Genomic DNA, 21,898 nt, shown 5'->3' with positions numbered 1-21,898 from the left:
GACACGACTGAACGACTGAACAACAACAACACCTTGGTTCTCAAACAGCTTAGTTGCCGAACAAATCGGCTCCCGAACGCCACAAACCTGGAAGTACGTGTTCCGGTTTGTGAACATTTTTTTTTGGAAGCCAAACATCCGACACAGCTTCTGCTTGAGTGCAGGAAGCTCCTGCAGCCAATTGGAAGCCGCACCTTGGTTTTCAAACGCTTTTGGGAGTCCAACGGAGAGCCAGTGTGGTGTAGTGGTTAAGAGTGGTAGACTCGTAATCTGGTGAACCGGGTTCGCGTCCCCCGCTCCTCCACATGCAGCTGCTGGGTGACCTTGGGCTAGTCACACTTCTCTGAAGTCTCTCAGCCCCACTCACCTCACAGAGTGTTTGTTGTGGGGAGGAAGGGAAAGGAGAATGTTAGCCGCTTTGAGACTCCTTTGGGTAGTGAAAAGCGGGATATCAAATCCAAACTCTTCTTCCCAGCACGGGTTAAGTTCGAGAACAAAGGTACCATTGTACTTGGATGACAAACCTAAGTTGAAGCCTGTGAATTGTTGGACTTCAGCTCCTTCCATCCCTGATTACTGGGCCAGGTGGGTTGGGGATGGCAGGAGTTGGAGTCAAACAACATCTGGAAAGATAGCAGGTTCCCCATCCCTGTTACATACACATGAATAATTGCTCTCTCATTGAGTTCAGCAAGGGCCATGCACAATTTAGCACATATGTGAGAAAACCTGGGGGGTCACAGGCTGAAATCACAAAAAAATCCATGTGTTGTTGCTTTTATAAATGTTCTTCAAATACAAAACACATAGTTCCTACATGCAGTTGAAACATGCACAGCCACTAGGGAAGTACTTTGATGGGCCCAAACAAATGTAAGCTAAGAAACGGGGAGCAGGCATGGGCTGGATCCAGTTCTCTTCACAAATAGCTGACCCTACCTGTAAACGGAAGCTTTGTCACCCAATTTAGTGATGCAAAGATTCCTCTCATTTATGTCTCAACAAGTTCATAGGCTGCAAGATCACCTTATAAACCACCGCCTTGCGATGGTGTTTTTCATAAGCAGATGCAGATAATTTTATAAATTACCAGCAGGCAGATCAATATATTTCCTATTACAATTCTACCCCATAAAAATACGTCAATGGCAATTTGAGGCAGAAATTCAATCTAGGGTGTTTTTAGACTGCCCAACTGCACATTTTTCAAAAATGATACATATTGAGCCAGTCATTTTGTGAATAATTATATAATTCTACTTTAATTTTAGAAAAGCTTTGGGCATGTTTATAAGTCAGATATACATTGCCTCTGATGCTTAGCCCCATTTTTCTCTGAAGATAAACTTTGACAATACCATCCATTAAAAGCAATCCTAAAGAACAGTCACAAATGCTACATATATTTTTCTTCCATGATTGATAGAAGCCATAGCTTCCAATCAAGAGCTCCGAATAAACACACACCTGAGCACATATATATGTCCCAGCACTAGATGACTTCCCCATTCACTTCAATGGATGGGACAGCTCTAAGCACACATGGAGCTCCTCGTCCTTTGACGTGAACAGAGAACCATTTGTAGGCACAAACCTGGTGCACAAAATTCATGGCTTAGGACCTCTAGGTCACTCTCTAACAACACTCTCGGTTTTTTGCCCTCTCTGCACAATAATCACCACCACCTGCTCAATAAAATGGGCTGCAAATAGGAAAGGTTTAATTACAGGTGAATGAGCTCCTAAAAGCCTCAACAACTCTTTGCCTGTTTATATTAGGCAGGCCAGTCTTGTAATTATATTATATTAGAAATGAGGAGAATTTTGTTCATTCCACATCTTTAAGCAAACCAAACAGATTCACACATTCTGGACAAATAGACAATTTGGAATGCAGTTATCCCTTCATCTTCCTACTTTTCCCAATTTTGAGGTTCTTGGCTCAGAAAAGTACCAACAATCTGTATTTTGGGTTTAAATGCATACGAAATGCATGCTTTGGGTGACGAAGTGTACAAAAATGCATCTCAAGTGAAAAAATTGCGTTCAAGAATAATGCAAATGTTTGGTTTTTAATTTACAGATTGATGTGGAAATAGGACAGAGCAGATTTATTAATAAGAACACAGGAATACCGGAAACTGTCATATTCAGTCAGGCATTGGGTGGGTCCATCTAGCTCAATATTGTCTACAATGCTCTACCACTGAGCTATGCCCTTCTTCTCCATGTTAAACTGACAGGGCCTGGAAATAAAGTGCTTCATCCATACATCAATTGTGACCAAAACAAATGAATCCACAAATCAGGACTGGGAAACACAGGTCAATACAAAAAAACAGTGGACTCCAACAGGCTAACAGCAAGGTCAGCTGGGCTCTCCATAAAAAAGCGAGTTAACAAAGAACAGCAATTCCAGGAAAGGGAGCAAGCAAAAGCAACCCAACAGGTACACCCAAAATATAAGATAGCACCGCTCTTTCAGCAGATGAGACCAGTTGTGGGTCCAATGGTGAAGAAGGCACTTTCTGCATGTGCTGTCTGTAGAGGGAAGTGTGGGGCAGATGGGGCTCATCAACCTGGAAAGGTCCAACAAGGAGAAAGAAAACCAGGGCCATCTTAAGCTTATATGGCGCAGTGGTGCGAGGATCCCTCCTGCGCCCCCTTCCCCATGTTTTCCCCTGGGCGGGCAGCAGCTGGAGGGTGGTTCCTCCCACGGAACGGAGGCTCTGGGTTGATAAGACTAGCAAGTTAGGCATAATAATAATAATAATTTATTATTTGTACCCCGCCCATCTGGCCGGGTCTCCCCAGCCACTCTGGGCGGCTTCCATCAAATATTAAAATCCATTTAAAATATCACAGATTAAAAACTTCCCTAAACAGGGCTGCCTTCAGGTATTTTCTGAATGTCAGGTAGTTGTTTATTCCCTTGACCTCTGATGGGAGGGCGTTCCACAGGGCGGGCGCCCCTACCGAGAAGGCCCTCTGCCTGGTTCCCTGTAGCTTTGCAGTTCACGAGCCCCCCGCCGAAGTAAGGGGGTCTGGAGTTGCCAAGGGCACAAATTCCTCCCTTGCATTTGGGAGACAGGGGTGGCAGGCGTGCTTCCTCGTGAGTAAGTTCGTGGCTGCAATTTCCAGCCTCCGCCTCTTCCTTCCAGAATGTGGCGCCGTGGTTCCCCGTGCCACTAGCCTCTATGGCTAAGACGCCTCTGAAGAAAACTCTGATCCTAAACTTCCGCTGCCTTGTGGTTTATCTTCAGAAGACAAAGCTAAGCAGCAAACCATACACAAATCCGGAGTGAAGTCCCTAAGACGGTTGGGTGTCGCCTTGTACGCCTCCTTCCGGCAACTCCTGCAGATAAACTGGTGCCAAATGTATCGCTCTGCTTTCCTTTGGACCACATCAGCAGGGCCGAGAGCGGGGTCTTGTCATCTGGGCAACCCAGGACCTCAATGCACACTCCCCAGGCTTGCGCCCCGGTGCTACTAATGACTTCACCCCGGAGGCGCACTCTATTGTTTCCTGAGACAGGGAGATGCCAACAACAACCATTCTTGTTTGTACAACCATATATGTTTAGTCTCTTGATTCCAGCCTACTGGGAGAGGCAACTGGGCTGCACTGGGAGCAGAAGTGGTTTTAGGGTAGCGGGACTGGTTCAGCCGCACTGCAGGGGGCACCACAGCAGTGCTGTGGAACAGAGCACGAGAAGCAGAGAAGTGCGAAATGTTGGCGTAGTGCAAGGCACTGCTGAAATTTGAGGGCCCAAAGTCTGCCACTGCTGGCAAAGGAAGACAGGGGCAGATCCCCAAGTGTTGCAGAAGAAGAAGAAGAAGAGTTTGGATTTGATATCCCGCTTTATCACTACCCGAAGGAGTCTCAAAGCGGCTAACATTCTCCTTTCCCTTCCTCCCCCACAACAAACACTCTGTGAGGTGAGTGGGGCTGAGAGACTTCAGAGAAGTGTGACTGGCCCAAGGTCACCCAGAAGCTGCATGTGGAGGAGTGGAGACACGAACCCGGTTCCCCAGATTACAAGTCTACCGCTCTTAACCATTACACCACTCTTGCAGAGTTCTCCCCATGCCATAGATTTGCCACCCATGCAGTAAGAAGTCACCCACTCATCATTTGTCCTCTTTTGTTTTCAAGTGATTGCCAGTGAACAGAATATTAATGAGAGAGAACAGATAATAAAACCTCACGAATCAAATTTGCTTCTCCATTCAACGCCTGACAAAAGAAAACCACCAAACCGGATACGGAGTACATGGCTTGGCAGTCACCAGCGTGAAGGACTTCTTTAGTTCTAAATTTCAAAAGGTTTTCGTTTCATGCAGTTGCCTCTTTGCACATTTGGAAGAATGCCCAGATTGCAAAAAAAAATAACAACAACGACCAGAGGTGAGTCATCGAAATGGGTTCCAAAGGAGGCATGGAAATAAATTCTCCAGGCACCTCAGTGCAGAAGAAGGGAAAAGATGGCTAAAAGGCGGACAGATTCAAATGCTCAAACACAACCGCAGAAGACGAAAACAAACCGAACCATCCTCTTCCTCACACATATAGGCATAACAGCCACATCCAGCTTCAGTAGGTGTGCAGCTATCAGAATCACGTGATCACAACATGGTATGATGGTTGTCCTACCTATGATGGGAGCCTAGCAGGGAGAACAATGGCTGAATGAGCAACATTCACTCAGATGGCCTCGCCCATGTGCTTCTGTGTAGACATGCAAACTATGCTTAAGGGGGCAGTGACAGTGAGCCCTCTGGCTCTGAATACAACAGAATACCGATAGGAATCCATTTGCAGAGATCTGGACCCGCAGAAATGCTACCTAGCACTGAGTAGGCAGTCTGGTATTGGGCTAAGGCTCAACCTGCCTGGAAACCATTCTGTATGAGTTTGCCTTTAAGCTCAGGTGTTCACCCAACAAGGATCTCGGCAGTGGAGGGAAAGCACTCTGTCTATGCTCAGATGCTTTCTTAGACAAAGCCCTGCCATCGAAAACAGGCTGAGCTCACAAGATTCTGCAGCTGAGCCCTGGCTCAAATTAAGTCCTGACAGAGACCGTAAATTTGAAATGGGAAGTTTGAAATTGTTAGAGTCGTGTATTTATAAAAAACCATATTCAATTAGGCTAGAAAAGCGCAATGTCTGTCATCATGTCATAAAAAGATGTGTTTTTTCTCTCAGATCAACTGTAAGGAAGCCCAGCCTCTATTGCTGCTGATAGAAGCAGTGTTCAATCAGTTACAAGGAGCAATCCAATTACTAGATGGTTTAGTGCGGTAACTGACTCCAGCCTAATTTGATTTCTTTAGGTCTCTAAAGATCAATTGATCTGATTTGCTTCCCTCCCTAAAGGCTAGTTAGGGGGAAAAAGCAGACTTAAAAATCTGGAAATTAAATCCAAAGCTTTGTCCCACATTCACACTATTTAGGTCAACCCAAAGACAGGCAGTGTGCAGTGAATAAAAGTCCTCATGGATGCTTTGCACAGCATAGGTGACCGTGCTATAGCCCAAATTGTTCATACACAAAACTGTGTCTGCCTTAGGAAGTCCATTCAAAAAATGGATTATCTGATTACAAGAGCTAATCAAATATCCACCTTTCAAGAAGGTGTGAATGTGAACTGGCAAACAGTCCGTGCCAAGGCATGTAAATGGAACTGATAATATTGTTCGTTTCCAGAAATGGCAGTCGAGACTCTATTAACTTTGCAAGTTGTTTTCAAGGTCCGTCATTCGATGAAATGAGTGAAGTTGTGTAATGAAATGTTTTTGGTACGTATAAATTTGCACTAAGCCGACCTGCTTCCAATCCACTAGGCCTGAGGTAACTGGTGTGGTTCTCTCCAGATGTGTTTGGACACCAATTTCCATCAACCCTGATCGTTGGTCATGTTTCTGGTGGCTGATGAGACTAGGAATCCAAGAATATGTGGAGGTCACCACATTATTGATGGAGTGGTAACCACATAGCAAGCCAGACATGTAAGCAAGGGCACCCAATCCGAAACATTTTTGTTGCACGCAGGTGCGAATGTATTCGTGGGGCTTACTTCTTAGTAAGGACTGCCACCTTCTTGCAGTAATGCTTGATTTAGTATGATCCTTTCAAATGATTTTGATAACAGGGGGTATTCAGTGAATGGGTTTGAGATTGGGATCCTGCCCTTGGCATAGAAATGACCAGCTAAAATAATCTGTGCTAAACCAGCTGCCATCCCGCTAAGGGACTAAGATGATCTGACCACACTGTTAAAATGTGGGACAGAAACAACATGGTTGCCTTCATACACCCATTAGAGTGGAACATTGGTTGTCAAACATAATCCTTTTCTGGAAGACCGTTCGACTTCCGAAACATTCGACAACCGAGGCACAATTGCCGGTCGGCAAAATCCATTGAAAAAATGGAGAACTGCACCTCGGAAGCCATTCAACTTCTGAGGCGCGTTCGAAAACGGAAGCATTCACTTCTGGGTTGTCTTTGTTCAAAAGCCGAAACATTCGACTTCCAAAGAGTTCAACAACCGAGGTTCCACTGTATAATAGGAATACAAATAGGAATAATTTATTGGCCAAGTACATTTTCCAACATACTTGGAATTTTGCTTCGGCTACATTGCAATGTAAACATACCTTATACAAACACTGTTCCACTCACAATACAATGACACAGCAAAGAAACCCCACCCATAACTGGCCTCCCCTTCTGCTACACAACTACAAATTTAACCATTTAATACCACAAGGGAAAAAACTGTTCCTGTGCCTAGCTGTTTTTGTGTATAAAGTCTTGTAGCGACGTCCAGATGGAAGTAAGTCAAACAGATGATGACCGGGATGCAAAGGATCTGCGACAATTCCCTCTGCTCTCTTCCTAACTTGGGTAGCATAGAGTGTCTCTATTGAAGGCAAGCTAGCACCAATTACCCTTTCTGCAATTCTTACTGTTCGTTGGAGCCTTTTCTTGTCCATCTTGGAGGCTGTGCCGTACCAAGCAGTAATAGAATTACAGAGAACAGTTTCAATGATGCTGCTGTAAAAGGCATGGAGCAAAATAAATGGAGCAAAATAGGCATTTTAGGGTATTATCCCAGGAAAGGGTTCGATTACCTAGGCAGGAAGTTATCTTGAAACCCCTGCCTGCGCAGAAATGACAGACCAGACCAGAGTTCTAACGGAAAGCAAGGCGGCTAGTTAAGCCTGATCTTTATTAAAAGCTGTTGCAACAGGGTGCTCCCCACACACACAGGAGGGAGGAGGAGGGACCCAGAGCCATGAGTGCAAGCCCTTATATAGACATTTTAAATTGCCCACCCTGGAGTCCAAGACCACCCCCAGAAACATCATACATACATCACAGAAGGGGTGTAGCCCAAGACCACCACCCCCAGATACAGCATACCTACAGCAGAAATCTGAGTGTGTTGTTTTGGCAAGTACCTGATTGCATTATCTGGGTTTTAACTACTCTTTTGCTATTGTTGTTCAGTCGTTCAGTCGTGTCCGACTCTTCGTGACCCCATGGACCAGAGCACGCCAGGCACCCCTATCCTCCACTGCCTCCCGCAGTTTGGCCCAACTCATGCCAGTATAACTACTTAATTCCTGAATCTGGGTCACAGGCTCACACCCTGTTCATATCTTGAATGTGCCCTTAAGACACGATTTGTGAGGGCAGGATTTGTGAGGAAAGAGACAATGGGGAGATTTCCCACTTTGACCTTTCAGAGAAATGTTGAGGTCAATTCATACAGGACCTAATCTGTGGGGATTCAGACATGTGGTTTATATACAGTTATGAACATTTAATTTTTATATATGACCTTAAAATTCTTGTAACAGTTCCACTGTATAAATGGAACAAAGTAAAGATAAAGGGACCCCTGACCATTAGGTCCAGTCGTGTCCGACTCTGGGGTTGCGGCGCTCATCTCGTGTTACTGGCCGAGGGAGCCGGCGTACAGCTTCTGGGTCATGTGGCCAGCATGACTAAGCCGCTTCTGACGAACCAGAGCAGTGCACGGAAACGGCATTTACCTTCCTGCCGGAGCGGTACCTATTTATCTACTTGCACTTTGATGTGCTTTCGAACTGCTAGGTGGACAGGAGCTGGGACCGAGCAACGGGAGCTCACCCCGTCGCGGGGATTCGAACCGCCAACCTTCTGATCAGCAAGCCCTAGGCTCTGTGGTTTAACCCACAGCGCCACCCGCGTCCCATAAATGGAGCAAAGGAGGCCATTAAAAATAGCCAAGCAAATTCTCATTCTCATTGGACGTTGCAATGGTCCAAGAAAGAGAAGAGTACTTTGGCCACCTCATGAGATGAGAAGACTCCCTAGAAAAGACCCTGATGTTGGGAAAGATGGAGGGCACAAGGAGAAGGGGATGACAGAGGATGAGATGATTGGACAGTGTTCTCGAAGCGACTAACATGAGTTTGGCCAAACTGCGGGAGGCAGTGAAAGATAGGCGTGCCTGGCGTGCTCTGGTCCATGGGGTCACGAAGAGTTGGACATGACTGAATGACTAACCAACAACAACAACAACATAAAGTACCTGAGACCTCTTACAATGCAACATGAACTTGCAAATGCTACAGCTTCATGGGAGAGGATAGAACACTCTTCACGACAGTCTTCCTCTCCTCACCATTATCTTATCTTGAACAAAAAGTAAACGAAAGGTCCCTCTTACCTCTCAATATCAGTGAGTCTAGATGAGTCCCTGAATCCTTTAGCAAAAGGGTTGCTGTCAATCTTCAGCTTGGTTATCTGGAAACAGAAGAGCAGAGTGCATTTGCAGCCAGCTTTTGAGGAGAGAGTCTTACAGCCTACAGAGCATGACCCCAACCAAACCATCCATACCAAGTCCCCTGCTGCGTTTCTACCAAATTTATCTCATCTCAGAGGCAGGCTGGCAAAGATGTGACTTCCTGCTTCTTCTGTAATGGCATCTGAAGACCACCATTAGCCTTCAGGGCTCAGGAACTATAGTTGTTGCCACTTAATTTCCCTTAAAGCAAAATGTGAAGCATTTTTCATAATACACATTTCTCCTCAGAAGGACGTGAGAGGAACTTTGTGAAAGGTGAGGAGGCTTGCTACAAGACATGAGAACTTTCTTGAGACCGAAACTGTCCCGAAACTGTTAAAGACAATTTTGAAGCAAAGGGGGAAAGCTCCCGCACAAGCTAAACATCCCAGGAATTCCCAAGGAAAGCTAAACATTTCAATAAGTCTAGCGAAAATTTCTCCTTAGGGATTTGTGAAAGCCCCCAAGTCTGGTTTTCTTGCTCAAACCATTGTAAATCAGGAGTGTGGTGTTATTGGAACTCAGGACAGCTACTGAAACCAGGCCTCCTCTTAAGGACTGAACCAGTTCACGGTATCTCTTCCAAAATGGCCGCACGTTTTTGTGTGGAGAATGTTGACAGGGTGATAAACTGAGACATAGTTACACAGGAATGCAATAAAGTTGTTTCATTTTTTTTAAAAAAAAATACTATGAAGGGTAGACATATCTCAATTCCATGAGGGGTATTAACATTTTCAGTTGTGAGCACCACCAGTACAGAAGCAAATAAATTGTCTCACTATGGACACTATGGTCTTATTCTTATTACCTGCCTTTCACCTTGAGGTCCCAGGGTAGATCACAATGTCAAAACTCAATTTACCAAAACAAAAATAAGATTAATCCTAAAAATATACACAGATATTTAAAAAAATATTTCTAAGCTCCGAATAAAAAAAAATGGAAGCTGTTGAGGGAGATAAACAAGGCAGGACTCTTTTTCCCCACAGTATTGTGCAGATGCTCCATAAAAAGGGAATCCACAAAGCATCGCTATTCCATAGAAAATGCTCAGTACAAGAGCAACACCAGTTTAACATCAGAATGGGAAGGTGGTTTGCAGATTAGTTGGATGCTGTTGCTGTCATTTCTTAAACTCCTCGTTCCCAAATGAATCATGAGAACATCTCCAAGAAAGCTTGTAAAAATGAAACTTGACCTACAATTCAACTCTCCCGGAGTGGCTTGACTGTTTTAAACAAATGCATGACCTTTAAATCTTAAATGTGAGATAGTTTGTTGAAAGTGTAATGTATTTAGCCCTTATCTAATAACCCGCAGAAATGCAATCATCCCCCTTAAAACCAGCAGCGAAAGAAATGGCAAAAATAAGAGAGGTTCCATTTTCATTAGTCATACGTAATACGACAGCCTCTGTCTCTAGGATTTCCAGAGGGAAATTTGGCAGTATTTACGGGATGTGCTTCAGAATCAGACCACGGCATTCTAAAACTGCTTTGTCCAGGCAAACACCTTTCCCCCCTCCCATAGGCCTGATGCTTAATTCAAAGTTTAAAAGACTATAGTAAGATCTATAGAAAGGGTAAACACACAGCTGCCAGGCAGATAAATTCTATTTTTAATTTAAGTAATTCATTTATACACCAATTACTTCCATGTGGTAAGTTTCTTTCGAAATCGGGTTTGAAAACCTAGAAGATTTGGAACTTAGAGTAGTTGAGTTCAGCAGAGTCACTGTCATATAAGAATACAGAGGGTTGCCGCTCACAAGCAAGACTCACTGTGTTCAGTGTGGATAATGTGATAGATTGTGGCTATTTTTTTTTTAGTAAACTGCCAAAAATGCAGTTATCTACTATTCTGAGCCTTATGGAAATGAGCCAAGTTCTAAGCATCTAAATAACTGAAACTACGCATACACTTGGTCAAAACAGATTCATTTTGGGCAGTGGCGAAGCTGCGTGCTCCAGCACTGGGGGCGGGGCGTGCATCCCGGGGGTGTGGCGTGCCGCCCGTGGGGGTGTGGGGCGCTGCCTGCGGGGGCGTGGCACCTGGCACACTGCGGGGGGTGCACGGTGCGTGTCTGGGGGGCCGCCACAATGGTACCCTCCTCCTCGATGGTGCCGGGGGCGGTGCGCTCCCCCCGTTCCTCCGCCAGTGATTTGGGGGGGGGGGACAAAGTAAGGGTGCTACTGAAATCAGGTTGGGCCGCACATGGTGCGCCAGCTCTGAGGTGCAGACAGAGGGCACGGCCACCCTGCGTGGCAAGAAAGGGTTCGTGGAGCGCAAGGAGTCTTGATTTTTTTAAAAAAATCGCTTTCTGCGTCTGCGTCTAATCTTGCCCCTTTCTAAAAAAATAATAAAAATGATTGGTGTGTGTTTTCCTTTTGTAAATCTACCAAAAAATAAAATTAAATCGGGTTTAAGGGCTTTTCTCAGGGCGGTGGAGGGTGTGTGTGCGCTGTGTGCCGTTGGTGTAGTGATGGCACTTGCCCTTCTTCTGACAGAAATGCTCTGTGGGGGCAGGGGGGACCCAAAAACAGGGGGTGGGATAAGAAGCGTCAGTTGCAGGGAGTAAGAATGTCCCTATTTTCATCTGAGGAATGTTGGAGGGTATGGGGGATGTATTCTGCTCTTGAATTCGTAGAGAGTCTGCCCCTGTGGATTTATGAGATGCACACCCTGGATGAACATCAGGCTCTAGAAATTGTCTAGAAATGGTTTAGAATTCCCCATTTACCTGCCCTGTGTAGATCTGAAGATCTAGCATGGTGTCACGGCTGCAGGCAGCACATTCAGCTTCAGCCAGATCACGCACCATGTCTCAACAGCTTCATCAGCAAGCTCAGACTTGCCTGTATTAGGAAGGTGTTGGGAAATGCTGCTCTCCGTTCAGACACAAGCAGTGCGGTCTTGTGATTCTCCAGTAACACCTCTCCAAATGGCTTGGATGTGAGCCCCTCCTCCGGGCCCAGAGAAGAGTTTTTTCTGACATGGCTTAGGGCTTGAGTGTCAGAAAGCTATTTTGAGATTTCGCAAAGCAAAGGGCAGAGGGAGATTCTTCAGACAAAGTCTCTGAAGGTTCCATTGTGGAACTGGGTCGTGAGACGTCGTTTGCCCCCTTTGCTCTGTGAAACTGCTCCAGCCTAGGAAAATTATAGATTCCCAATAGGAAGTCCACAAGCAGGACATGAACGGAATAGTGCTCTCCCCAAACAGCAGCTTCAATACCAGGTCACAGAACCATAGAATTGTAGACTTGGAATATGGCCGCCATAGCTAGTGAACTTGTCCAAGCTGGTAGCCATCGCTTCGTCTTGTAGTAGCAAATTCCACATTCACAGTGTAAAGACGGACTTCCTTTTGCCCAGGGGTGCCAACTTGAATAAAATATTGTGGGGCCCAGGTAAGCCCGGCACCACATAATAGGTCAAGCATGCACACCATTTGAATGCACTGGCAATGTCCATCAACTTGGGTTGGGGGCATCCCCTCAAATATTTTATTGGGAGGGCCAAAGACCCCTTGGACCCTAGGAGTTGGCTCCTATGCTTTTGTCTGTCTTGAATCTTCTCACATTCCGTTTCATTGGATGATCTCGGATTCTAGGATTACGAGAGACGGAGAAAAGCTTCTCTCTATCCATTCCCCCCCCCCCCAGCTGCGTTATTTTATACATATCTATCATTTCCCCTCAACTCGCCTTTTATCTAAATTAAAGGGTAAAGGTAAAAGGACCCCTGACCATTAGGTCCAGTCATGGACGAGTGTGGGGTTGCAGCGCTCATCTCGCTTTACTGGCCGAGGGAGTCGGCGTACAGCTTCCGGGTCATGTGGCCAGCATGACAAAGCCGCTTCTGGCGAACCAGAGCAGCGCACGGAAACGCCGTTTACCTTCCCGCCGGAGTGGTACCTATTTATCTACTTGCACTTTGACATGCTTTCGAACTGCTATGTTGGCAGGAGCAGGGACCGAGCAACAGGAGCTCACCTCATCGCGGGTATTCGAACCACCAACCTTCTGATCGGCAAGCCCATGTTACAATATTTCCTCATCGTGTCTGGAATGCCCTCACAAACACCCAACGACTTCCGATTGCAGTGTAATGCTGCAGCCGGTCTGCCCAAAGCAGACATAAGACTTCCCCCGTGACATCCTTAGGACCAAATAATGTCACATTGTTCACACTTTTTAAGCAGCTCGCTTGCATTTTTAAGAGAAAGCAGCTGCAGGGCCCCAATCCAGTGTGTGCTCCTGCATCTGTTCTTCCTGCATCAGTTGAGCATCTTGTGCCACCCCACCATATCTGTCTCCAAAGAAGGGGGTGGTTTTCACCTGGAACCCGCTGCAGGGGCCTGATCCAGATTACAAGCACAAAAAGTAGCAGGGAAAGAGGGGGATGTCCTCTTCATCCTTGCAATTCAGGCACTCAACCCCATCTCTCAGTCCAGTAGTAGCATTGATGAAAAGACTAATATGAGTTATTAGTCTGGTACGCAGGCTGAGACCCTACCTGCCCGCGGACTGTCTCGCCAGAGTGGTGCATGCTCTAGTTATCTCTCGCTTGGACTACTGCAATGCGCTCTATGTGGGGCTACCTTTGAAGGTGACCTGGAAACTACAACTAATCTAGAATGCGGCAGCTAGACTGGTGACTGGGAGCGGCCGCCGAGACCACATAACACCTGTCTTGAAAAACCTACATTGGCTCCCAGTACATTTCTGAGCACAAATCAAAGTGTTGGTGCTGAGCTTTAAAGCCCTAAACGGCCTCAGTCCTGTATACCTGAAGGAGCGTCTCCACCCCCATCGTTCTGCCCGGACCCTGAGGTCCAGCTCCGAGGGCCTTCTGGCGGTTCCCTCACTACGAGAAGCCAAGTTACAGGGAACCAAGCAGAGGGCCTTCTCGGTAGTGGCACCCGCCCTGTGGAACGCCCTCCCACCAGATGTCAAAGAGAAAAACCAACTACTAGATGTTTAGAAGACATCTGAAGGCAGCCCTGTTTAGGGAAGTGTTTTAATGTTTAATAGATAATTGCATTTTAGTGTTCTGTTGGAAGCCGCCCAGAGTGGCTGGGGAAACCCACCCAGATGGGCGGGGTATAAATAAATTATGATTGTGATTATGATTATGATTATTAAACACTCACCAATTGGTTCTGGTAGGCAGTGACGGCAGTAAACACAGTCTCTGGAAATATAAATGTCCTGAATTCTTCAGACTTCAGGTTAAGCAAGGAAGCTGTATGGTCCTTCTTCTTGATGATGTGCACCCTAGGCTGGTATTTGTGCATTGAATTTAAGATTATCTGGAGAGGAGAGGAAGAGCTACTCAGATTCAAGTCAACACTCGCTACTGTGGGGTTTTTAAAGTGCAGTCAAACCAACAATTCATCTTTTGCTAGATAGGAGCTAAAGCTCACAAAAGTTTTCCCGTAAACTTGCTAGAGAGGACTCTGTGAGAGACACCCCCTCTGTGCCCTGACACCGGGAGGACATAGCTATATATTCTCCTGCCTGTTTGGGCATGTTCCCTTACTTTCTTACCTCTCATCACCATGCTAGCAATGCGAAAGTATCTGCTAAGTCTGAGCTACGTGCTCAGACTCCATTTTAAGCTAAGCTTAAGTGTGCCCTCGTAACCGATTTACCATTTTAAGTCGGCCTGAACAAAGCTGCTGTATTTGTTATTCTTCAACAAGTATTCTGAGTGAGTAAATGTTGTTTTTACCTTTTATAAGACTGTTTGCGTAATTATTGGGGGAGAAGGGGGGGGCAATACCAGGAGAATCCAGTCGGCCTTAAAGCATCCTGGATTACTTAAACGAAAAGGCTAAAACTTGCCAATCTAAGTTTCTCTTTTTAAGCTGGAAAGGAATGCACTCTGCTGAACTCACAAACGTGAGGAAGGAAGGATAATATCTGATAAATATATTCTCTCCTAGCATCCATTCAAATCCCAACAACTACCAACTTTTTTACTTCCGCCCAAGATTTTCGCAACACCTTTCTGCAACACATATATCAGCTGTTCCACAGCTCACGGCTGGGGCCTTGTAATTAGCAATGTGCAATAATTTGTTCCTTCACAGATATCTTTCCTAATTTAAAGATTTCTAAGAGGGGGAAAAAAGATGAATCAGAAGAATGATGTGACAATATGGACTGCCTCACATCAGACTGCAGGTGAGGGGGTACACCGAATGCTTCTCTGGAGCAAAATCTTCCATCCTGTCATTTAGCTGTTAGTTTTATTGCTATTTGCACAGAATTTGGATGCGCATTCAGAAATGTGATCCTTTTCTGCCGCCTGCCTCACTCAGCTGACTGTGTAGACCAGCTCATGTTGTCTTAATGAACAATTGCAAAAGCCGGAGGATTTGATGCAGAAAAAGAACTTTCCCCAGTTTCTGTCACTATATGTTTTTTTTTATAGTCTTTAGGAACGTAGTGGCCTTTGCTTATCCTGATCAAAGCCAATAGCTCTCTGCAGAGAAAGTATCATCACAAACACTCTGAATAATTGTCTTCCTTGGCTCATATCACTGAAAAAGCAGCAGTCTGGACCCAGATAATGTACCACACTTCTAAGAGTTAGTTGCCCTGGGCTCTTGGGTTAGATTCTATGAGACAAGGAAAGACAATATATCTTTGTCATATTACTGTATTCTTGACAGGCTGGCTCAGCTACTGCTATTGCAGTTTTTTAAAGCTCTCATTTCTATTTCCTAGAAACACACTTTTCATATCAACCATCACATAGACACAGGTGCAAGACTTCCACCCAGGGAGTTTGATGCCTTCTTTAGGGTTAATGAATAATGACATCCAGTAAGGAAAAACAATGACACCATCATGACAGTGGGGAAAATAAATTATTCTTAAAAGCTAACAAGGAGAACTGTGTGAGTGCAGACATGCCTACTCAGAAGTAAAGGTAAAGGTAAAGGGACCCCTGACCATTGGGTCCAGTCATGTCCGACTCTGGGGTTGCGGCACTCATCTCACGTTACTGGCCGAGGGAGACGGTGTACAGCTTCCGGGTCATGTGGCCAGCATGACTAAGCCACTTCTGGTAAACCAGAGCAGCACACAGAAACGCCGTTTACCTTCCCACTGGAGCAGTACCTATTTACCATATTTTCCACTCCATAAGACGCACTTTTTTCCTCCTAAAAGGTAAGGGGAAATATCTGCGCATCTTATGGAGCGAATGCTGGTCCCTGAGCTGAATTGCCCACAGGCCAAAAGAGGATCATGCTTTTTATTTTACAAAGAGAAAAGGGGGTGTTGAAAGGACCCCACACAGCAGCTGATCAGCAAGAGATCGGGAGAGAGATAAGAGTCCGGCTCCCTTTCAGCCCCACCCTCTTGCCCAGGCCTCCATTGTTGAATGTGCTGCAGAGGGAGGTTGTTTGTTTCCCCAGTGACATGTGACTGGCTGATTAGATTATCTGTCTGGAAACTGTAGAAAAGGCTCCCTTTCCTTTAGAAGCTGCAGAAATGTGAGTTGAACCCCATAAAAACGGGGCTTTTCCTCTTTGCTTTTCCCCCTTTGCAAAAAAAGCTGCAAAACTTTTAGCTGATCCTCAAAAAACAGGGTTTCTCCCTTTGCAAAAAAAAGCTGCAAAACCTTTAGCTGATCCTCAAAAAAACAGGGCTTTTAGAGGAGGAAAACCAGAAAAAAATATTCTTGGAGTGAATAATACGGTATCTACTTGCACTTTGACGTGCTTTCAAACTGCTAGGTGGGCAAGAGCAGGGACCGAGCAACGAGAGCTCACCCCGTCGCAGGGATTTGAACTGCCGACCTTCTGATCGGCAAGCCCTAGGCTCTGTGGTTTAACCCACAGTGCCACCCGTGTCTCAGAAGTAGGTCCCACTGAATTCAACAGTAAATTATGCATAGCATTGCAGCCTCCGTCCGTTATGCTTCTTCCCCACTGAAATCAATGGGACTTAAATCAGGACATTTTTTTCACACCAATGGGCCTTCCAAGCCCATCTCAAGATGCTTCCAAGTGGCGGACTTCTATTACAAGCAGACCTGATTTTCTGTGTGCATGGGCTTACTGTGTTAGCTTCCGCACATTTCCATTTTTATTTTTTTTAGTGTTTGGTATGCACTGCTGTTCCACCATTTGCCATCCATCCCAGTAAATGTTTCGCAGTGGGCAAAATGGTAGCTTGTGATCTGGGAGGGAGAGATAGGCATTTCCATTTGGTTTTTGTTTAATATTTAATACGGAGACCTTGCGCAAAACTGAAATTTACCTCACTAAGGCTTGAGAGCATGCCCAATAATACTTCTGTATTATAATGATTATATGGGGGAAAAGATGCACAAGAAGCTGTTTTGGCGACAGGGACAGTGTGACAAGCACACCACCAAGGAAGCCTGTTTTAGGAGAGAAATTTTTAAATGGGGTCATGGGCTGGTGAATACAATGATGTTAAGATGCTGGGCTGCTGAACAAAGAGGATAGAAGCAAGAGAAGGATAATTGAGGTATAAATGACAGAACCGTCTCCCCGACCCAAGGCATCCCTCGCTCTCCCCATTACATTTTGTACCCCTTAACAGCCACCTAAAAACAGCAGCACCTTCCTAACAGCCACCTGGGCTCTGCTCATAACGCCCCTTCCCAACAGGTGTGCCGGCAGGTGTCACTGCCTGAGGGAGCGGGCATTGTTTCCCTTCCCACAGGACCAGCTACTCACGTGACCGTGCTGATCCAGCTCGTTGTTTGTCAGCTTCACTTTTTCAAAGGACACCATCTGCTTCAGCAATTGTTCCCCCGTGAACGGAGAATCCGGGTGCACGTACAGTCTGGAAAGCCAAGAGACACAGGGCCTGTCAATCAACCCGATCTGTGCTCAGGACATTTGGTTTTGTAAGAGAGTCGCCCTACAACTTCTCAGCCTAGTGTACTAGGCTTAGCCAGTCAACAACACTGACAACCCACACACAAAAAAAAACCAACAACTTTTGTGTCCAGATTTTCACTTTTTGAAATATGGCACCCCTACTGTTGTGTATTAAGCAATAACACAGTCAGTATGTTTAATATAGTGTATTGTGTTGTATTACAGACCTTATTTGAATGTACAAGTTACAGCGGGAACAGCAATCATTTGCTGATTCAGGGAGCAGGATTTGGATCCTCTGCTGGATTGGTTCCCGCCAAAATGTATCTTCTCCCTACTAGATGCCTGTTAATATATAAACCCCAGTTTTCTCCATTCCAGCTAGCTCTTTCCTGTTTCTGAAATAAAGAGATGTTGTACCTCATTCTCGCCTCCAGTTATTAACGACACAACACCTACTTAACAATATATTCCAGTCAGTGCCGGATTTACGTATAAGCTAAACAAGCTATAGCTTAGGGCCCCACTCTCTTGGGGGGGCCCCAAAAAAAAATTAAAGGGGGAAAAACCTGGATGTACATTTCCAATTGTTCAACAATTACTGTATATCCTGGCGTATTAGACTACTTTTTAATCCAGGAAAATCTTCTCAAAAGTCGGGGGTCATCTTATACGCCGGGTGGAGAATCTGTGGTCAAGTATATCTCAAACTCTATATTTTAACTGGGAAAGTTGGGGGTCGTCTTATACGCCCAGTCGTCTTATACGCCGGAAAATACTACTTTGATAAAATATATATTTTGTATACGTATTTGGCTTTAGATACCTATTAGGTCGATAAATTACCAACACAAAAAACAGCGACAGTTTGTTGTTGACAAAGGACAGCCGGACATATAAAGGGCCTTATATGTAGTTTAGGGCCTCATCAAACCTAAATGCAGCCCTGATTCCAGTGATAGATTTTCAGCCTTGCGTGGGGAAGCAAGTGCTGTACAATAGAAAAGCCCACAGCAGTCCCTCCCAGATCGATGGCCAGGGAAGTGGAGACCTAGCATGGCATCATTGCCAGCCTCTGCCAACAGATAAGAGTGCCACCAATGGGTGGGGTTTACCACAGTGGAGACTCTAAGTTACCCCCAGGTGGGTAATAAGCCTTGAAATAGGGTGCTAGGGGGTAGGGTAGGAGCAGCTTTGGATCATGTAGCTGGCGTAGCTAATAAATTGCCGTCGCCCGCTTTTGCCCCTGCCAACCTGATCCGCAGGGCTTCCCAACCCACACCTCCTCAGCTTTTCATTAGGATTCTTCTGGATGCAGAGCCGGCTCTGCCATTAGGTAAACCGAGGTGGCGGAAGCCCTGTGGGGTGCCCCGCTGCCTCCGGTATTGGCTGAAATGGCGCCCAAAATTGCAGAAGCGGCAGGGTGAGCAGAGAAGCGGCAGCAGGGCAGGGAAAGGTGGCACTTCCTGTTTTGCCTCAGGCGGCAAAATGGTACACACAGCTCTCCTGGACGCCTAGCACATATGACATTCTCGAATCCACCTCTTCAACAAACATAGCAATCCCATCAGTGCTAGGACTTACTTCCCAGTCAATCTGTCTCAGATGCAGCTGCCTAACTAACAGCAACCCCAAGCACACTTCCTTGCAAGTAAATTCCACCGAAATCAATGGAACAGTCCCAGGTTAATAGAATTGAGATAAGCAATGTCTGAAACAGGCTCATTAAGTTATTCATTTGCTGGCCTGAATCATGAATGCCTGTTTCTCTTTTAAAGCTTTATTATTTCCTGGGCCTTTCATTCCTTTTGCAATCTCAGTCATAATTTTATTTCATTAGCTGATGCTTAATGCTTCCATTTTAGATTATTATTAAGCAAATCCACTGCATTGTCTCTCTCCCCCCCCCCAAAAAAAATGGAAGATTGTTTGCCTCTTCCCCTGCAGCTAACCAACATGGTATAGTGACTGGACTAAGAAAAGGAAACTCAGCCATCAAACATTCCAGGTGACACTCTCTCTCTCTCTCTCTCTCTCTCTCTCTCTCTCTCATCCTCTCCTTCAGCCTAACCTACATCACAGGGTTTTGAGCAGGATAATAATGGAGGAAAGGGACTGTTTAGAGAAAAAAAACAGAATAGAAAACAAACGGACAAATCACTGGATAGTTTTACTCAGAGTAGAGAGTCACTGAATTTAATGAATGTGACTAAAGTCCCACCTGCCCTATACTTTTAAAGCAGTTATCGTACCACTTTGAACCGTCATGGATCCTGGGAACTGTAGTTTGTCAAGGGCAGTGAGAGGTGTCAAGAGACTCCTAATTCCTTCAAAGAGCTACCGTTTTCAGAGTTTCCTGGAAACAGGAATTGGTTGTTAAACCACCCTGGCAATTGTAGCTCTTGAGAGTGCCACAGGGGTCCCCTAACAATTCACAGCACCCTTAACAAACTGCAGTTCCCATGGGCGTACCCGGGGGGCAGCTGCCCCCCTAGAAGCAAAAAAAAATATTAAATGGTTATCGGCAGCCTAAAAGGAAAAAAAAGCTTGACTGGTCTTTCTCCCCCTCCCAAAATCTCAATAACAATTGAGCTCTTCTGCTCTTGCCGAGGGACAGTTGGCCACTGTGTGTGTGTGTGTGTGTGTGTTTTGCACCAGCTGTTTCCCCCTCCCTCATGCTGACAAAGAGCTGGCGTGCCTATCAGAGACCGGATCCTAGCCTGCACCCTGCTTGGTCAAATGGGGATGCAGGCTGAGACTTGGGCAGTGTCAGGGGGCAAATTCATCATTGCCAAGATTCATCGTTGCAAGGGAGCTTGGCAAACTGAGTTCCCTTGCATGGTGAGTAGTTCCTTTGCGAGGACTGAGGATCCTGGGAAACTGAGTTTTTCAGCCATTTGGGGCTTTCTGTTTGGGGGGAGGCTCTGTGTTTTGAAGCTATTTTTGTTTTTGAACCTGAACGACCATGGCTTGCTCCCCCCCCCCCGCTAGTTTTGATCCTGGGTACGCCCCTGCCAGTTCCCAAGATTCTTTGGGTAAGACGCTGATTATTTAAATATATGGTGCAGACAGGACTTTAGTCTGGTCCATTATTTTGAATAGGCGTTCTCTGAGTAAAACTCCATTGAATACCACCCACTATCAGCACACAATCAAGAAACAGATTGTACTTTTACCTACCACTGAGCAATAGTTATTACGGTATTTTGCCCTGTGGTGGATCTTGGCTTAAGTTAGCAAGGAGTTAATAGCGCAGGGAGGCTTGCATTGTCAAGGAAACTAATCAACACTCTGTACCAATGTTAAAGAAACAAAACAGGAAAACCCCAAAGGAATAAAAGACAAGCAGAATATTTAGCTACAAGCTAGGACTCATAAGACAGGTATGTCTTTCAAAGGTTTGGTCTGGTTCATAAAGCCATTTAAGCTAGTAGTATTCTGGGACCCTTGGAAAGTTTCACAATAGATTTTTCCAAAAAGAATTTTGCTCCTTCCATTCACAGCGCAAGGGAGGGAGAGCAGCTTCGCACGCTGACAGCAGGAAAAGGAGGATTTAATGGTCATCCGCAGTGAAGGTTTATGAATGGAAATGCTTTCAAATGATATTGGCTAATCCTCGTTAATTTCAGTCTCAGCAGTTGTGGTGCTGAAAGTTATTTCTCTACAAAAATGATGGGGGGGGGAGCCTGAGGGTATTTATGTCACCAAGGCTTACCTACGGCAGGGATTCTTGCCCCCACGCCCCCCCCTTCTCTTGAGAATCACCTATGTAAGTAAACTTATGGATAGATCTTTTCGACATCAACAAGTTAACTTCATTTGACTCAATCTTGCAAAGCACGCAACAGATATATTTCTATCTTCAACACTTAAACATATACACACCCAGATGTGGGTTCAGTCTACAAATAGCGATCACTGAAAAAATGAATTAAAAACCCCTGGAACTTAATTCATATTAGATTGCCAACATGCTTAAAGTTTGAGCCACTGAGAGTTTCAGCTTAATCTGCCAAAAAAAAAATCCTCATAATACAATAGACAAAAGCATGAAGGAGACAGGCTGAGACCACAGTCCTATACCAGGTGAACTTAGTGGGACTTACTTCTGAGTAGACATGCCTAGATTGCATTTCTGAACGAAGTTTATCCACATCTGGACAAAAAAAAATTCCTTCCAGTAGCAC

The 21,898-nt window shown here is 45.4% G+C and overlaps 1 protein-coding gene across 2 annotated transcripts in view; it reads right to left on the bottom strand.

Annotated features, from left to right (window-relative positions):
- Positions 1-21,898, bottom strand: part of TBX20 (T-box transcription factor 20) — a 42,844-nt gene that overhangs the window by 5,825 nt on the left and 15,121 nt on the right. For both annotated transcript variants that reach the window (XM_033165649.1, XM_033165650.1), the window contains exons 4-6: positions 17,565-17,673; positions 13,995-14,153; positions 8,724-8,800 (exon numbers count right to left, since the gene is read on the bottom strand). In XM_033165649.1, coding sequence (XP_033021540.1) covers positions 8,724-8,800; positions 13,995-14,153; positions 17,565-17,673 — 345 coding nt within the window. The remainder of the gene's footprint in view (positions 1-8,723; positions 8,801-13,994; positions 14,154-17,564; positions 17,674-21,898) is intronic.

The sequence above is a fragment of the Lacerta agilis genome, chromosome 12 (genome assembly GCF_009819535.1).
Source record: "Lacerta agilis isolate rLacAgi1 chromosome 12, rLacAgi1.pri, whole genome shotgun sequence".
NCBI classification, from domain to species: Eukaryota; Metazoa; Chordata; class Lepidosauria; order Squamata; family Lacertidae; genus Lacerta; species Lacerta agilis.
The sequence above is the reverse complement of the archived record's forward strand: the minus strand, read 5'-3'. Positions and strand labels throughout refer to the sequence as shown.